Raw genomic sequence first — 18,874 nt, forward strand, 5'->3', positions numbered from 1 at the left:
GTTCTCAAACCTGTTCTGGGGGACCACCAGCCAGTCAGGTTTTCAGGATATCCCTAATAAATATGCATTAACAACCTTATAATACCGGGCTATACCCTACTTGCTAACTGAACCAACAATACTACCAGTATAAATCTCTCTGCCAGTTAATTCATTTTTAGAAAATACCTTTATTATTTATTTGCTTACAAAACCTAATACCTTAACATATCATTCCTTCATACACACTCATGCACACTCACTTCCAAATGTACTCTCATACACATTTCACAATAAAACCTTAATGGAGCAAACCCACTAATACATGTTCAAAATGCCCAGTAACCTCAGCAGGATATTTGTTCAAAACGTTCCTCTGATGCTAGAGCTGCACTACCCCCACGGGGTGTGCCTGTTGCTTTAAACTCCCACCATAGTCACAGCACTACACAAAATCCAATCCTTTTCATGTGTGCTGGGTCCCAGGAATTCCAAACATTTGCTTAGAGTTCTCCACTCCTGTGGTCAATCCACTTCCACTCATGCGATGTGCTTGAAACTCTTACAGTCATCCGATATACATGAATAATAAATATGCATGAGAGAGATTTGCATATAATGGAGGTGACAAGCATGCAAATCCCCCCCTCCCCCCCGGATCGCTGCCGCTGCCACAACTGCAATTGAAATACTTTGGCTGGCGGGGATTCTCAGGCCCCGCCAGCAGAGGGGGTCTTCCTCCAGCGCTGCTCTTCACTCTGCCGATTGCCAGCCTCTTCGGCTCCTTTTTCTCTCAGGACATGCTCGGTTTCAAAACCGACCATGCGCACCTGAGAGGAGGAAAAGCAGTCGCTTAGCAAGCAAAGGGCAGAGTGAAGAGCAGCGCTGGAGGAAGACCTGCAGGCAGTGTCTGCTCCTCCAGGCCTTCCCCAGCCTCCAAGCGGAGCCTGGCGCCAGAGTCTTCTTTCTCCTGCTCCTGTCAGAACGCAATCGCCTGGGTCCCGTCAGGAGCAGGAGAGAGAGACCCCGGTGCCAGGCCCTCCTTGGAGGCACAGGCAATTTCCCCCACCCCAACACCCCCTCGGCGGCCCTAATGTTGAGCGGTCAAAATAGGCCAAGCAGACCTATCTGTGACTGCTAAAAGGTTAACCAGTTAGCGCTGAATATCAGCATAGCCAGTTAACGTTTAGTGGACAAATAAACCCGGATATTCAGTGCCAGTCACTGGATATGGCCCAGCATTGAGTATCCAGGTTTAACGCCGATGGCAGACACCAAACGCACTGCTCGCCGCTGGCTGAATATTGGACCCTAAATCTTTCTATTGAAGGGGTAAAAAAAAAAGACCTCAAAAAATTTATGAGCTGTTATTTCATGCCAGCTATATCCTATCTCAACTTTTAAATTGAAAGATGAATAAGACCGAAAATACTACAATGCCTTTGTATCGCTCCATGGTGCGTCCGCACCTTGAGTATTGCGTTCAGTTCTGGTTGCTGTATCTCAAAAGAGATATAGCGGAATTAGAAAAAGGTTCAAAGAAGAATGGCCAAAATGATAAAGGGAATGGAACTCCTCTCGAATGAGGAAAGGCTAAAGAGGTTAGGGCTCTTCAGCTTGGAAAAAGAGACGGAAAAGGGGAAGATATGATTGAGGTCTGAGTGGTGTAGAACGAGTAGAAGTAAATCAATTCTTTTACTTGTTCCAAAAGTACAAAGATTAGGGGACACTCGAGGAAGTTACATGGAAATACTTTTACAAGAAATAGGAGAAATATTTTTTCACTCAACGAATAGTTAAACTCTGGAACTCTTTTCCAGAGGACGTGGTAACAGTGGTTAGCGTATCTGGGTTAAAAAAGGTTTGGACAAATTACTGGAGGAAAAGTCCAGAGTCTGCTATTGAGACAGACATGGGAAGCAACTGCTTGCCCAGGGATTTGTAGTATGGAATGTTGATACTCTGAGATCCTGCATGGAATCTTGACACTCTTTAGGATTCCGGAATCTTGTTATTCTTTGGGGTTCTACATGGAATGTTGCTACTCTGCAATTCTGCATGGAATCTTGTCCCTCTTTAGGATTCCGGAATCTTGCTATTCTTTGGGGTTCTATATGGAAAGTTGCCACAATTTGGGTTTCTGCCAGGTACTTGTGACCTGGCTTGGCCACTGTTTGGAAAACAGGATACTGGGCTAGATGGACCATTGGTCTGACCCAGTATGGCTACTCTTGTGTTCACATCTCAAAAAGTAGGACACGTGTTCTAACAATGTCATCTCCAATACATTATATTATAACATCCTTCAAAGCAGGGCCATATACAGCTCTTCAGAATCTCTACACTTCGATACACTGCTTTTACAAAGCTTAAGGTAAATCTGTATGTTCTAAAAGCACAAACTTGCTCATATACAGTCCTTACACTTTAAGGGCCCTGTTTACTAAATCGCATTATAGGTGCATTAGCGTTTTTAATGCGTATTAACCATGTACATGTCTACAATATCTCTATAGGCGTCTACACAGTTAATGCGCATGCTAACTGTAGGCGCATTAAAAACTCTAATGCACCTTAGTAAACAAGGCCCTAAGTAATTAACAAAAAAGTTCTCATCTTAAGCAGAGGGCTGATATACAATTCTTTGGAAGATATAAGTCGCCTCCAGCAAAGTTCTTTTGAAACTTCAAATTACACTGCTCTCTAAAACCCTCTGGGAAAAAATAAATCTGCTGTGAGGCTCAGAGTAGAGCTAATGGCTGAAGCAGTACAATTACATTTTAGAAAAAAAAAAATCACATATCATAAGTACATAAGTCTTGCCATACTAAGACAGACCAAAGGTCCATCAAGCCCAGCATTCTCTTTCCAACAGTGGCCAATCCAGGTCACAAATACCTGGCAAGATCCCCAAAAAATACAAAACATTGTATACTGCTTATCCCAGAAATAGTGGATTTTCCCCAAGTCCATTTAATAACGGTCTATGGACTTTTCCTTTAGGAAGCCGTCCAAACCTTTTTAAAACTCAGCTAAGCTAACTGCCTTTACCACATTCTCTGGCAACGAATTCCAGAGTTTAATTACACGTTGAGTGAAGAAAATTTTTCTCCAATTCATTTTAAATTTACTACTTTATAGCTTCATCATATGCCCCCTAGTCCTAGTATTTCTGGACAGCGTAAACAGACGCTTCACGTCTACCTGTTCAACTCCACTCATTATTTTATAGACCTCTATCATATCTCCCCTCAGCCGTCTCTTCTCCAAGCTGAAGAGCCCTAGATGCTTCATCCTTTCCTCATAGTGAAGTCGTCCCATCCCCTTTATCATTTTCGTCGCCCTTCTCTGCACCTTTTCTAATTCCACTATATCTTTTTTAAGATGTGGCGACCAGAATTGAACACAAAGGTAGGAGTGTTCCAATTATTTCACCTCCGATGTACTATTCATCTGAGGTTTATCGCAGAAGTTTTCAACCCAGTCCTCGGGGCACACCTGGACAGTCAGGTTTTCAGGATACTCACCATGAATATGCATGAGAGAGATTTGCATGCACTACCCTCCATTCTATGCAACTCTATCTCATGCATATTCATGGCGGGTATCCTGAAAACTTGGACTGGCCAGGTGTGACCTGAGGACTGGGTTGAGAACATCTGGTTTAGAGTGAAGATGACATAACTCCCCAAAACAGAAAATTTCTCATCCATGAATAACAGCACTTTGCTACACAGTTCTTATAAAGTTTGTGGTACAGCAGAAAACAAAGGCTTATTGTGCAGTCTTGACACCAGAAGCAAAAGGAAGAGCATTTATCTTATCTTATAGAAGGATTAATGTGCTACTGCCTATAAATCACAGCAGGGACTCCGCCTGCCAGATCATTACAGCAGCAGAAAAACAAGCTTTTTCTAATGCCGGTTTTAGCCTGGTCAGAGGAAAAATGGCCAGGCTGGTTGGCAACCCTACAGATCAAATCCAGCCTAAAGGCCCACTTTTCGGGGGGGGGGGGGCTGCTTTTAAATCTTAACCCCTCGGGCTCCTTTTACACCCGTCTTCCAGCCGATATTCATCCCGTGGCAGGCCGTCAGCATTTCTGACATCACTGACCACCACTGAAAAATTAGGCTTGAGTATTCGGGGCCCAATATTCAAAATGACTTAACCTCGTAGTAAAGGTTTCTACCAGATTAAACCGTGCTGGCCAGCCCAACCATTAATATTCAATGGCACATAACATTACCCATAAATTTATACTCCGCTCACTCCTAATTCAAGTTCGGAGTGGATTGCTTTTTTTTTTTTAAACCAGCCTAGTTAAACTGGGAGTTTACAAAACTCAAATTAAAAAATACAATCTCAGTTTATAAAAGAAGTATAGCGTTGATCCACGTTTAACCTGAAAGTACATATCATCTAAGGAAAACTATCTTAAATGACTTGCAGAAAAATACAGTCTAAAAAAAAACAATCCAAACTAGAAACTAACTTAACTATGAATCTATCTGAGCTACCCAGATCAGACTATGAAGACAGAACCTGGAATATGCTCCCCTATTTAATCCTAAGTACATCCCTATTCCTACTCCTCCCTATACACTTTCTCCCACACTAAACAACATGCTAATCCCAATACACACCCTCCTCCCACTCCCCTACCTCTACCATCCTCCTCCCTTACCCACCTTACCTACCCTCTTCTAAACGATCACCTCTTTATCTACTATATTACAGCCATATCCTTTCTATGTTACTTTGTAAACCTGATATTCTACGTAAGCCGCATTGAACCTGCTAATAAGTGGGGAAACGCGGGGTATAAGTGTTACAAATAAATAAAAAAAATTATGGAATGCTAGTGTAACTTAGATTCCATTATGGAATGTTGGTGTAACTTAGATTCCATTATGCAATGCTAGTGTAACTTAGATTCCATTATTAACTATGAGTCCATCTGCGCTACCCAGATCAGACTATGAAGACAGAACCTGGAATATACTCCCCTGTTTAATCCTTTCTAAGTACATCCCTATTCCTACCCCTCACTATATACTTTCTCCCACACTAAACAACACGCTAATCCCAATACACACCCACTCCCCTACCTCTACCATCCTCCTCCCTTACCCACCTTACCTACCCTCTTCTAAACGATCACCTCTTTATCTACTATATTACAGCCATATCCTTTCTATGTTACTTTGTAAACCTGATATTCTACGTAAGCCGCATTGAACCTGCTAATAAGTGGGAAAACGCGGGGTATAAGTGTTACATAAATAAATAAATAAACCAACACAAAAACAGGGATTGAAAATTGCAATCTCAAATTATAAGAAACAAATTCAATTAATCCAAGTTTAACCTGAAAGCACATACTTTCTAAATAAAGCTGCCTTAAGTAATTTGCGGAAAAATACATATTGAAAGAGAGAAATTACAGGACCTGGCAAAGAATTCCACATTTTCGTTACCTGACAGGAGGATAAGCCTGTAAAGAACCTTTTAAAATGCAACCCTTTGTATGACGGGAATGAACGTCTTAAATGATTATTTTGAGGTCAACATTTTAATCATAGAACACGTGTAATCCAGAACTAAGCCCTGGAAAATTTTAAACACAAAACAACGTTATCCAATGAAATTTTACATAATAAGGAGAAACTATCAGATCTTCTCAAGCCACGTCCAAGTTAATAAACTATTCTTATAGCCAATTAAGAGATAGTGGATAGTACAGCTGAATAGTAACACTGATCACTGTAGATCCATTTGGTTACTGCCCAGACAACCCAGGAGCAGAGCTGGGGTAAATCTGGCAATTGTCTGGGTCAGTGGCATTCCTGGCCTGGATGGCACCCGGGGCGGAGCGCCGATGCACCCTCCCCCCCCCCCCCCACTAGATGACACCTCCCCCCCCCCGGCGAAATGACACACCCCCGGATGCACGCCACTGGGGGGGGTGCCGCAGCATGCGCCTGCTCCTCCAAATTCGCTAAACTTCGTTTGTTCGCTGCAGCTCCCTCTGCCCCGGAACAGGAAGTAACCTCGGGGTGGACCGCCCCCACCGCCCCCCCCATTGGTACGCCACTGGTCTGGGTACCCCAGGTATTCAATGCCAGTGCCTGGGTAGCTAACTGGGCATGGCAGATCTCATATTATGCATCCCTATATATGCCCGGTAAGCTATCCAGCTACCTGCATTGAATACTAGGTGTTTGGTAGAGCCATACCTATCAACCTAATGCTGGCGTTAAGAGCCGATTAGCACTGGACTAGCGGCAGCGTTAATCTGTGTAGAATGTTCAGGGGGCTCTAGCGCAGGAAACACATGCCCCAAAGATTAGCGCAAATAGTATTTAAATGTAGTCAAACAAATGTCAATGAGGTCATTTTTTATTCCCTTCCAAATGCTCAGAGAACAGCTCACAAAACAAAGCCGCCCTTACCACTGGCATTGGGGTGTTTGAAGAGAGGATTTCCCATGATTTTCTCCTTAAACTCTGCTGGTTTGGATTGAATTTGGAAGCGGAAGGAAGGCCCTGCAAGCCTCTTAAGTGCTGGGAGTAACAAACATGTGTGCAAGTCCGAGCAATGCTGAAAATGAAAGCAAAAGGTTGGCACCTGTTTTCTGCATTTAAATATAAGTTTTCCAGTGAAAATCTTTTTTTGAAAGGCTTAGTTGGCAGAGTTTAAAAAGGGGTTAGACGGTTTCTTAAAGGACAAGTCCATAAACCACTACTAAATGGACTTGGGAAAAATCCACAATTCCAGGAATAACATGTAAAGAATGTTTGTACGTTTGGGAAGCTCTCCAGGTGCCCTTGGCCTGGATTGGCCGCTGTCGTGGACAGGATGCTGGGCTCGATGGACCTTTGGTCTTTTCCCAGTGTGGCATTACTTATGTACTTATATTTAAAGGTGCAGAGGAACAGTGCCAATGTATGCTTCACTTCCAGGTTTACCTGGGCGTGCATACAAAAGCCACATTTACCATGAAACTCCTGTGTGCGTGTGCCAGGCACGTTCCTCCCCCTTATTTTGGTCTCACAGCGTGCATATTATTTGCATCTAATTAGTGTTGAGTATTGGGGAGCTACTTTTCTGCGCTGTTCGCTATAGCACCGGAGTTCTGAGCTGAGCATCGACCTGCTAGATAGTTATCCAGGCACAGTTATGGCAGCGTTGGATGTGGTCCATCCTGTCCAATTAGCTAACCAGGTACAAGCACTGCCCGTATAACTTCCAGGTCCACCTTGACGCTGCCCCAGGAGTAACTGGATAGCGCTGTGGCAGTCAGTGGTAATATTTAGCAGCTATGCAGTTAAGAGCTAATTAATATTAGCAGTCGGGCTGGCCAGTGCAATTTAACCAGGCACGAAGTGCTCCAGCCCAGTTAAATCATTTTGAATATCAGGCCAATTGGTTATAATCATTTCCCATAATAAATGAAACTCCCAAATCTCTTATTTGTCCTGTTTGTATTCAGAAGACGGTACTTATTTCAAACTTTTGCACATCACTGTACGTCTCCAGAGACATCACTATTAAACAAAATGACTTGCTTACTATTAGTTGATAGGTATAGTATAAAGCCAGAGTAGTATAAATTTCAAACATGGAAAATAATTTTAATATATTGCAACATTATATTACTATTGTTTTACACAATGTAGAAAGTTACACTGCAGGCACAAGACAGTTCATTTTAATATCCCAGTCATCCCATTATAGTTATGCAAATTCATCATTTTGGGTATAAAAAGCACAGCCGCCTCGCTAGCGAATTAACAAGCTGAAACTCAAGGGATTTCGGATTTTCATAGGAAGAACTGAACTACGAGCTCCAGAATTCCTTAGAAATGGTTCAGATTTGATGACCTGACCTGAATCTTAATAAAGACTAGAGAAACAACTGGCAGCCACTCCAAGATCTACAATGGTGTGCAAAATTCTGAAATAAGCATTGAATACAAACAAGTGAGAGACTTTTACTTATTATGGGGAATAGAAACATGACGGCAAATAAAGGCCAAATGGCCCATCCAGTCTGTCCATCCTCTGTAACCCCTAACTCTTCCTTTTCCTAAGTGATCCCACGTGCTTAACCCATGCCTTCTTAAATTCTGACACAGTCCTCGACTCCACAACCTCCACCGGGAGGCCATTCCATGCTTCCACCACCCTTTCGTGAAATAATACTTTCTTAGATTACTACTAAACCTATTCCCTCTTAAATTCATCGTATGCCCCCTCGCTCCAGAGTTTTCTTTCAGTTGAAAAAGGCTCGCTTCCTGCACGTTAATGCCCTTGAGATACTTAAACATCTCTATCATATCTCCTCTCTCCCTGCATATACGTGTTGAGGTTCATAAGCCTGTCCCTAAACAGAAGAACAAGGGATTAAAATTTAAAAGCATCCTCTAAAAAGGTAGAGGGTAGGCTGGATTGAATAGGGCCAGAGATGAGCTTGGCTCAGGAAGTTTAACTAGCTGGGGCTCTGCCCCATTCACCCTGCAATCTGTTTGTGCACTGCAGGAGAGAGGCCTCTTGCACCTCCAGGATTTGCATTTGTCCTTGGGCTAAGCCCTCCAGGACTTGGAATCGGAGTTCTGGGACTTGTGCCAGCTAAAGTGAGGATGGACTTGTATCAATGCTATTCCAGACTTTCACACACCATTGTACCGACTGGCCCAAAAGATATAGTCCACAATCTATGTCTGCTGGCAAACAATTAATGCAGGGGCTCTCAGCCCAGTCCTGGGGGCAACAGCTAACCAGTCAGATTTTCAGAACATCCACAATGAATATGCATGAGGTCGATTTGCATGCACTCTCTCTCTCTTGCGTATTCATTGTGGGTATCCTGAAAACCTTACTGGTAGGTGTCTCAAGGACTAAGTTGAGAATCACTGAATTAACGTTAACACCAGACAAGTTTAAAGGGGACATGAAAATTCACTGACGAAGTATTTGTCGTCATCATGAATGGATTTTTAAAAAAACTTCATGCGCTCTGTGAGCTGAAATATATAGAAGGCGTCTGTGGTCAATGAAAACTGCGAGATAAAAGCTCGTAGTTGTAACAAAAAACAGTTACAATTACAGCTTTTATCTCGCAGTTTTCACTAACCGCAAAAGCCTTTGCTATATTTCAGCGCATGAAGTTTTTTTATCCATTCATGACGACGACAAATACTTCAAGTGGATGACTTTATTTAGTACAAGAGACTCCTGATGCAGGCCTATTTGGCCGAAACACAGCTGTGTCGGGTCTTGTTCATTGTTTAATAAACATTTTTTTCATCTGGAGCGTTGTCCACTGCCTGTCAGAAGTGGCCATGGGTAGTGCTAGAGCAATTGGCTACGAGTCCACAGGATGCTAGCTGATGCAGATGGCTTGGAGTCACCAAGAACTTAAACAATCAAAGAATCTATTTTTTTTCTTTTCCTGCAAAACTAACTAGACAGACTACAAAAACCAATGGACAGATGTGCAGCCCATGCAGCATTCATCAATAATCACACTTCACCTCTTAGAGAGCAGCTTGTTGGTTGGTAAAGCAGATTTCAAGTCTGGTCTACTGGACTGCAGAGTGCAGCCATTTTTTATATACAGAACGTAAATGATATTTTGGGGAGAAATCCTAACAACTCTACTTCTTCATGTCAATGCGGAGAAACCCATCACCATTCCTTACCATTTATGGCTGGGTGACTGGGGCTAAATGAAAAAAACCTTCTACTCAAAGTATTTTTCAGCTGCCCTGACAGCATTCTTTGACGTTCTGGTTTCTGTAAAATGCATTAGGTCTCTGTCTTACTCAAACACTTTGATAACAGAAGAAATAGCCATGATGGGCAATCACAAATAATCAACATGCACCAAAATTCCCAGCTACCGCACAGATGCACCCAAATAGCTCCTTTTAAAAGCCAACTAAACAATGCAGCACCAACTCCCCTCCGGATATCATAATAGACATTTGTAGCACATGGTTTCTATGACATGATGTTTACATCACAAGCAAAGTCCGGCCAAGCTATTTTCAGTATATCTAGTCAGAAAACAACAAGTCAAGCCGTTCAACAAATCCAACAAGGAAGATAAAATAGACCTTGTGAGAAGAAACACAGTTTTATTTGTTAACTAAAAGCTCAAACATCTGTGCCCGTCATAGCCACGTTTCGCCTGAGATACAGGCTGCATCAGGGGCAAGATTACCAGCTGGAATAAAACTACATACCTCACCTTGGCTGGTCCAGCTGATAAAATGAAGCACACAATGCTCCTTTTGCTGGATGTACAAATAGTGAGACAAACTTTTGTACAAATAGTGAGACAAACTTGCTACGACAACCTAACTTATATATACTAGGACCTAGGTGAGGTCTATAGCTTTACACCAGCTGGTAATCTTGCCCTTGATGCAGCCGGTATTCCAGGCGAAACATGGCCATGTCGGGCACAGATGTTTGAATTCCTGGGAGCTGTTAGTTAACACATAAAGACTGTTTTTTCTCACAAGGTCTGCCTCTTTGTTTTATGTATTTATTTATTGTTCACGTATATCCCACATTTTCCCACTCATGCAGGCACAATGTGGCTTACAAACATTAAATAAAATACAGAATAGGAAAACTTAGAAGAGTATTCAAGGAGTGTGCAGGGGGAGAAGCATCTAACAGGGTGAACTAGCAGGGTAGGAGCCAGGGAGGGTGCATCAAGCAGCGGTATAAAGTGAGGAGTAGGTCTTGGCAAAGAAGTAGGTCTTCCACGCTGAAGATACCTAGTCAACCAATGTGCAGGCCCTTGCTAGAAATGATCATGCACTCACAAGCCATGTTAGCTGGATAAAGTACAGATGTCAAAGATTAAACAAACGTTTGGAAACCATACACTAGGTCTATAAAGTAATGCAACGCTATCTCAGGTTCTCTCTTTGGCCATCTACTTTCTGAACCACCCAGAACCATGAAGGTAACAGCGTTGCATTTCAAGACATCACATTTGACATTATCGGCCTAATTCTATAGATGGGGCTAAAATCTTTGTGTGGAAATTTGGGCGCACACCTAGTTTCCGCACACAATAGAATAACAAGCCAATTAGCGCTATCAGTGCTAATTGTCATTAATTAAAATTTACATGTGCATTTTTCAGCACCGGGATCTACATGCGTTTCAAAACATGGGCACAGACATGGAAGGATCATGGGCAGATCTGGGGTGTTCCTGCAATTTATGTACGCACTTATTGAATAAGGGGGATCCACATCTAATTTAGGGGCCCTTTTGCTAAGGTGTGCCGAAAAATGGCCTGCACTGGTGTAAGTGCGTGTTTTGGATGTGCAAAGGTCTATTTTTCAGCGTGCCTGCAAAAAAAAGGGCCTTTTCTTGTGGCTGAAAATGGATGTGCGGCAAAATTAAAGCCAGCTCGTGTCCATTTTTGGCATGAGACCTTACCGCCACCCACTAACTTAACGGTAAGGTCTCATGCATTAACCGGGCGGTAATAGTCAGTGCACATACACTGCCAATTACTGCTGAGCAAGCGCCACGTGGTAGAAAATTTCTACTGCTTGTTTTGGATGTGCAACAAAAATGGAAATCCTGCCTGGGACATGCAGTAGCAGGGCAGTAATTCCAATTTGATGCGCGTTGTACACGCATAGGCGCCTTAGTAAAAGGGCCCTTTAGGAACTAGGACTTACACCAGAGTTTTGTTGGTATAAATTTGGGTGCCTAAAATTAGGTGTAAATCCCGGCACTAGGCGCTCTTCTCTAAACGGCATCTAACTTTGAGCGCTATTTATTAAATTGGGACCTAAATGCTTTTCAATGACACCAACGTCAATACTAATAAAAAAGCCCAACATCAAAAGCAGGTCATGGGTTTTATACAGATTTTAAAGCATTATACGGGTAATATTTATTTGTTTAAATCACTAAACAGCCAGATATTAACCATTTAATTTGGGGCTCAGAGGAGGGACAGATGCTGAACCAGAAATTATCCATTCAGTGATGATATTCAGCCACTAATCCCACATTCTATAAATGTCACTAAAAATTGTATGCGCTAATTAACTGAATGAGCAAATTAGGGTCGATAATTGAGTTCTTAAAACAAGCAATTTATTGGTGCTAATTGGATTTAATTAAAATGTATGCATTTAAAATTTATACACGGGTCCAGGGCCTTCCCTTAATTTGTGTGCATTGTTATAATATAAAGGGGCTCCATACCTAATTTAAGCGCGGGGATTGTAGTCGTGGTTCTCAGCGCTAAGGAATGTTCTATAAATGCTGCCTAACTTTAAGCGCCATTTATAGAATACCACTAAGCGCTATTTTCTTCAGCGCTGATTTTTTTAACTGCCATTTATAGAATGTAATCCTAAATGAGTAAGGGGTTCTTTAAATAAGCTGCGGAGAAAAGAGGCCCTGCGGTAGCGGCTGGGGCCATTTTTCCTGCACGCCACGGCCCTTTTTACCGCAGTGGGTAAAATGCCAAAAAAAATGGCCATGCAGTAAAATAACCTTTACCACGTGGCCATGCGGCGGGGAGCACTTCCTGCCACCCACTGAGGTAAGGGCTCCCACGGTAATCTGGCAGAAATGCCCAAATACTGCCGAGTTAGCACCACACTACAGAAAAATAAATTACAGAGTGCCGGAAATGGCACATGCACCAGTCGGAACTACCACCGGCGGCCATGTTGGGCTGGCGGTAGTTCCAAATTAGCAAGCGGTATGCCCGCAATGGGTTTGCCGTCGCTTTAACTAAAGCGATAGTGCCGATGGTCACCACTAAACAAGTAGAAACATATAGTGACGCTGAATATACATATTAAGTTAAGCGCCAGTGCCGACACTTACCTTAAGATGGTGACTGTGCCGGCTGAATATCAGGTCCAGTAATAAGAGCAAGAATTTGCATCTTTATTGCACCTCTCCAAAAAATGGTATTCAAACACACTTTAGAACCAAGTAGTATGGTAGATCACACACAGGTCAGAAAACTATTAGGCCAAGACCATTTTTGGAGAGTAGGTGATATATTTTGAATATTGAATATTTTGAATGTTCAATTTTCTGATTTCATTGGACTGTCCCCTACTGTATGCATTCTATCAGAGTCATCTATCTGCTTCAACTCATGTTTCCACTGATGACATTCTCAGGCCAGGCCTTTTCCCTGACACCTCAGCCAAAGTATTAGTACCCAGTGTCCTACCTTCTTCAGCTTGCCACTTTTGGTGCCCACAAATGCCAGAGAGTGGTCCTTGTAGACGTAGGCGATGACAGATGTCATCCTATCCCTGTCTTCGGTGAAGATGGGGAATCCCCAGACCATTTCAGATACCCCCAAGGGGGCATTCATATCCAGACCGCAGAAATTATCATCAATGATTAACAGCTGTGAAATGGAAAAAAGATACAAATAAATGTAAGACTTTTGAACAAAACGAATCATCAAAGGCCAAGGTTTCAAGGTCAATTGACTCTATGTGGACCCACAATGAGACTATTTTGGTACATACAAGAGTATTCATTTCAGAGGTCAGGTTCAGGCTGATGTATCATGGCAGAATGCAGCGGAGACAGGCTCTCACACACAGGTCAGAGCTCCTCTTTGAAGGAACACTGTCCAGAACATCACCAAGGCTATGGCTCGCTTGTATCGACCCTTATTAAAGTCTGCTCTTCTGTCGGTACAAGTGCTTGATAATGCTTTTCCTGATTATTTATGTTTCCAATGAAACAAGAGAAGATATTAGGGAAAGGACCTCAGTGCTTTCTCGGGAAATGCATAAAGGTATTTTCCGTATACATTATAAAGTGCGTTATTTGTAGAACCAAAATAACTCCTCCAGTTTAACCTACTTTGTTTACTGGAAATTTGAGGTGGAGAACATTATAATGCCATCACCAAATCCTAGAGAAGCCTTGTTATGGCCCTTTACCTTTGGGCTTTTTGAGACCCGATGACATGGTGTTTACCGACAAACTTCAAAGATTCTTTTTCCTCAGCAATTTGCATACTAGTAGACATTCAGTAAGGCCTCACTTCCTCTTAAAGTATTTCAGTGTACTAAATATCAGCTTTCTGTGATTCTGTGGCCATGTCAGAGACGGTGAAACCAACCCCTTGATGTAGACGCACAGAGAAGCACAGGTGGCTGCCATCAATCCTCACCCCCACTATTGTTCCCTCCACTTCTGCTCCCTCAGTGGCTGCTGCCTGCCTGCCTGCCTTGGTAGAACTACTGACATCTGCTCCACTGTCGCTACTCAACTGCCTTTCCACTGCCACTCCTACCACTGTATCTGTTCATTTCACTGCCACTGACCCATTGATTGTGCCGTCTTTCAACTGTATGACACCCAATTTTATTAAAGCGTTGGCACCCATGATGGGGGAATGTAGGTAACTATGGATGTTTGGACAACAGTCTTGCTAGTTTTCGTAACTGTTCAATTATTACAAAGCTTTGTGGTAAAACTTGAAATGGGTGGGAGGTTCTAGGTGCTAGATTAAATATACCTGTAGGTACATGTATGCTCATACACCCAAGATGTTATAGAATCTAAGTAAAATAGAACAAAATTGACCTAAAGACCAATATCCTATCACAGCTGAAGGCAATGGCACATCTACCTTATATGGCACCAGGGGTGGTGCACCCCCCACCCCCAGGTGGAGCACAACCTCCTCCTCCAAGCAAGGGGGTGCACAAGGCAGGAGCAAAGTTCACAGCTCTGTTGGTCCCCTGCCCTGGAACAGGAAGTTGATGTCAGAGGGGACAGGGGACCGGCAGAGCCAACAGCCGCACACCTGCTCCACGCACTCCCTTCCTGCCGGCACCCAGGGTAGACCATCCCCACCACCCCACCCTAGGTACGCTAGAGGGTGAAGGTACTATGGCTTGCGGCCAGGATAAATCCTTAGCAATGTAGGCTGGAGTAAATAAACAGACTGGATGAGTCAATTGGGGTTTATTTACAGTTACCTATTATGTTACTATGGTATTCAGAAAGAATGGGACATCTGGTCACTCAAATTTCCTTTCAGTCTTTGGAAGCAACCACTAACCATGCAGTATATCAAGGTAAACTCTTCAAAATGTTTTCCTTGGCTAAAGAAACCATAGTTTCAGGATTCATGATAAATCAGGAGGTTCACTCCCAGGCAATAAGTTAAAAATGAAAGATGTTATCTATATCATTTTATGCCCCTAAGAAAGCATAAATAATCCAGGTCAAAGGATCAAGGTGTTATCGTTGACGACACATTGAAACCCTCTACTCAGAAAGCAAATAGAATGTTAGGTACTATCAGGAAAGGAATGGAAAACAAAAATGAGGATGTTATAATGCCTTTGTATCGCTCCATGGTGCAACCACACCTCAAATACTGGGTGCAATTCTGGACACCGAATCTCAAAAAAAATACATAACAGAATTAGAAAAGATACAGATAAGGGTAACAAAAATGCTAAAGGGGATGGGATGACTTCCCTATGAGGAAAGGCTAAAGTGGCCAGGGCTCTTCAGCTTGAAGAAGAGAAGGCTGAGGGGAGATATGATAGAGGTCAATAAAATACTGAGTGGAGTGGAACAGGTATACATGAATCACTTGTTTACTCGTCCCAAAAATATTAAGTAGTAAATTTAAAATAAACTATTGAAATTATTTCTTCATTCAACGTGTAATTAAACTTTGGAATTCGTTGACAGAGAATGTGGCAAAAGCAGTTAGCTTAGCAGGGTTTAAAAAAGGTTTAGATAATTTCCTAAAAGAAAAGTTCATAAGCCATTATTAAGATGGACTTGGGAAAATCCACTGCTTAGCAGTATAAAATCTGTTTTACTGTTCTGTGATTCTGCCAGTTACTTTTGACCTGGGTTGGCCATTGTTGAGAACAGGATACTGGGCTTGATGGACCTTTGGTCTGTCCCAGTATAGCAACACCCCAGTATAGCAACACTTATGTTCTTATGTGGTTTCTTGAATATCTCTAACGTCAGATCTTCCTCCTGTGTCTGTTCTTAAATCTCCCAGACCCGTGATGAGATTGAAGAGGTGGCATGGGAAGTAGATTTAATACTTGGGGTGCTCAAGAGCATCCACAGAGCTGGTACCTACACAAAGACTGAAAGAAAATCGCTTCCAAGACTCCATCCCTCAACTTTACTGAAGTGCCAACAGTGACTACCCCTTCAATAGCAATCGAACACACCATTTCTATAGTCCACTTGCATGCATTGGCCCAAAGAACAGCAGGTATTGCTAGGTTTTCTATACCAAAGCCATTGAAAACTAGATTCTGGATTGTTAAATGAACAATGCAGTCATTAATATATGTTTAATTGCTCTCAGATGATCTAAGGATATTACAGCATTGCCTTTCATATGAAAAGATAATTTGTTTGGCTCAGATGGCCCAAGTTATAACTGGGTTTTCCACTTGTGAGTCTGACATATAATCTAAACGTATATAAACTGAACATCAGCGACCATTTGTATCACGTATATACCCCAGAATACCCTCACCTTGCCCCTTTTGCTCTAAACATAGAGCTATGCGTGTGGAACCATATTTTAGAAAGGAAATCCAACTCAGAAAATGGACGTCCAAGTCTGTACGTCACATGTGGACATCCATTTCTCATGTATGTTAGAACAGGATCTGCCCACATACAGCCTGTCCTAAAATAAATGAGAAACGGAAGTCCAAGTGCTGTTATGTCCAGTATGAGCATCCACTTTATAAACTGATACAGCCAAACTATGAATGAGGGCAAAACAACGGACGTGGAAGTCTTTCGGACAGCATAGCAACGTCCATATTACAAAAAAGCCACATGGCTATCCACGTGGAGGAACAGCCTAATGGTCAAAGCAGCTGGCTGAGAACCAGGGCAAGAGTCAAGGCATCTGTTCAAATCCCACTATAGCCATTTGCAGTGGCGTTCCTTGCCTGGATGGCACCCGGGGCGGAGCGCCGATGCGCCCCTCCCCCCCCCCCCCCGGGTGCAGCGTGCCCCCTCCCCACTAAATTAGACCTCCCCCCCTCCAGCGAAATGACACCCCCCCCCGGGTGCACACCGCTGGGGGGTGCCGTGGCACGCGCCTGCTCCGAGTTCGCTAAACTTCTTTGCTCGTTCGCTGCGGCTCCCTCTACCCAGGAACAAGAAGTAACCTGTTCCGGGGCAGAGGGAGCTGCAGCGAACGAGCAAAGAAGTTTAGCGAACTCGGAGCAGGTGCGCGCCGCGGCACCCCCCAGCGGCGTGCACCCACCACCGCCCCCCCTTGGTACGCCACTGGCCATTTGTAATTTTCTTTTCTTTCTTTCTTCTTTTTTTTTTAAACTGTGAGCAAACCGAACACTGAGAAATACCCCCGTGACTTCCTTTACCGCTTCCAGTTGAGAACCGCTCGATCAGAGCACCTTTCTATAAACTGGATGTGCAAAATACCAGGTCTAAACACGGACCGCCATATTTTTGAACATGGACGTCCCTTCTCCTTCGGCAATCAGAGTTGGACATCCCTATTTTGGTCCCTCCCTAGTCTCGTCCAAAACAGACCCAGACCATGCTCCCATCACACTGCAGTTTCGGATGTCCTTATCTTGGCTTATAACATCGGGATTTGGACGTCCCTGCTATATGGGTGTCTAAATGATGGTTTTCATAGGTCCAAAGCATGAACAGAGCTTCTAAAATAACCATCAAAGTAGATTTATACACACACCACTATACAGGCCCATGGATGTTGAAAGAAAAATACATTTATTATAGCACAAAACTGCTGTTTTCAATATAGACACTGATAGGTACGTATGTATTTCTCTCTGGAAATTGATGCAAATCGCTGGTGATCTCAAGGGAATGTGTTGCAGCTTCTTCCTAGTTACAGAACTCAGTCCAAGAGGGGGGCACAAGTCCTTTTTTTTCCTGGAAGCCACGACACTGTGATTTCCAGCCTGCGTGTGTTCAGTTTAGTGGTTAAAATCTTATTTTTTACACCCACTACAGTGAAAAATGCACCGAGATGGCAAAGCCTCCTCACCAGCTGTCTGCAGAAAACCAGGCTGTAGCTGTTGTTATAGCAATTGAAATTATTATAACAGGGAACTGATCTTAGCACATTTCTGACCGGGTGCTCTGGCACATGCCGACATCTACTCCATAGCCTAGATTTTGTTACTTAGGAACACCGTTATTTACTTCATTCTTCCATGGCTATTGACACCATTGCTTACCTCTGCCTGGAAGGGACGCCACAGTGCCGAGTGTGGCATCCTGCAGAGGATCCAGCAACAGGCTCGTTTCAGCTATGGCCATTAAATACAGTCTTATTGCCTTGACGGACACTTCAGCCTTTTCTTTCCTTCAGACATTAAATGCCAGGTAACAAGCCTAGTTATACACCTATATAGCAGAGGCTGCAAAAGGAAGGGTGGAGACAGGTACAAGTGTTCATTTCCTAGACAGCTGCAGGCGAGCTTTTCCTTGGTGGACCTTGACAAACATTACACTGTCAAAGTAAGCGAGATCCTTTGGACTCCAGCAGCTACAGTACCTCAGACCAACTTTGCTTGTTTACAGCAGAGGACTTGCTGCAGGTATAGGTGTGGACTTCATCACCATCCACCTCTCTCTGAAAAAGATCACAGTAACTGTACCCTCAGCCCATCCCCCAATTCCAATCCCCCATCCTGGAACGGCAACCGATCCCAACAAAGGAAGTCCCCACCTGCACGATGTGGCCCTCCCCATTCCAATCCCCTTCCTGAATCCAACCCCAACATAAAAGTCCTGCTAATACCCAAGTAGTACCCACCTTCCCAGCCTACCTGACCATCCCTGGTGGTCCAGT

At 43.2% G+C, this 18,874-nt stretch overlaps 1 protein-coding gene across 1 annotated transcript in view; it reads right to left on the bottom strand.

The window, feature by feature from the left end:
• The window catches only part of PLXNA4 (plexin A4), a 944,413-nt gene that overhangs the window by 884,283 nt on the left and 41,256 nt on the right, over window positions 1–18,874 (bottom strand). Inside the window, 1 exon segment of the mRNA XM_030216701.1 lies at window positions 13,223–13,405. Coding sequence (XP_030072561.1) covers window positions 13,223–13,405 — 183 coding nt within the window.

Source organism: Microcaecilia unicolor, chromosome 10 (genome assembly GCF_901765095.1).
Source record: "Microcaecilia unicolor chromosome 10, aMicUni1.1, whole genome shotgun sequence".
Classification (NCBI taxonomy): domain Eukaryota; kingdom Metazoa; phylum Chordata; class Amphibia; order Gymnophiona; family Siphonopidae; genus Microcaecilia; species Microcaecilia unicolor.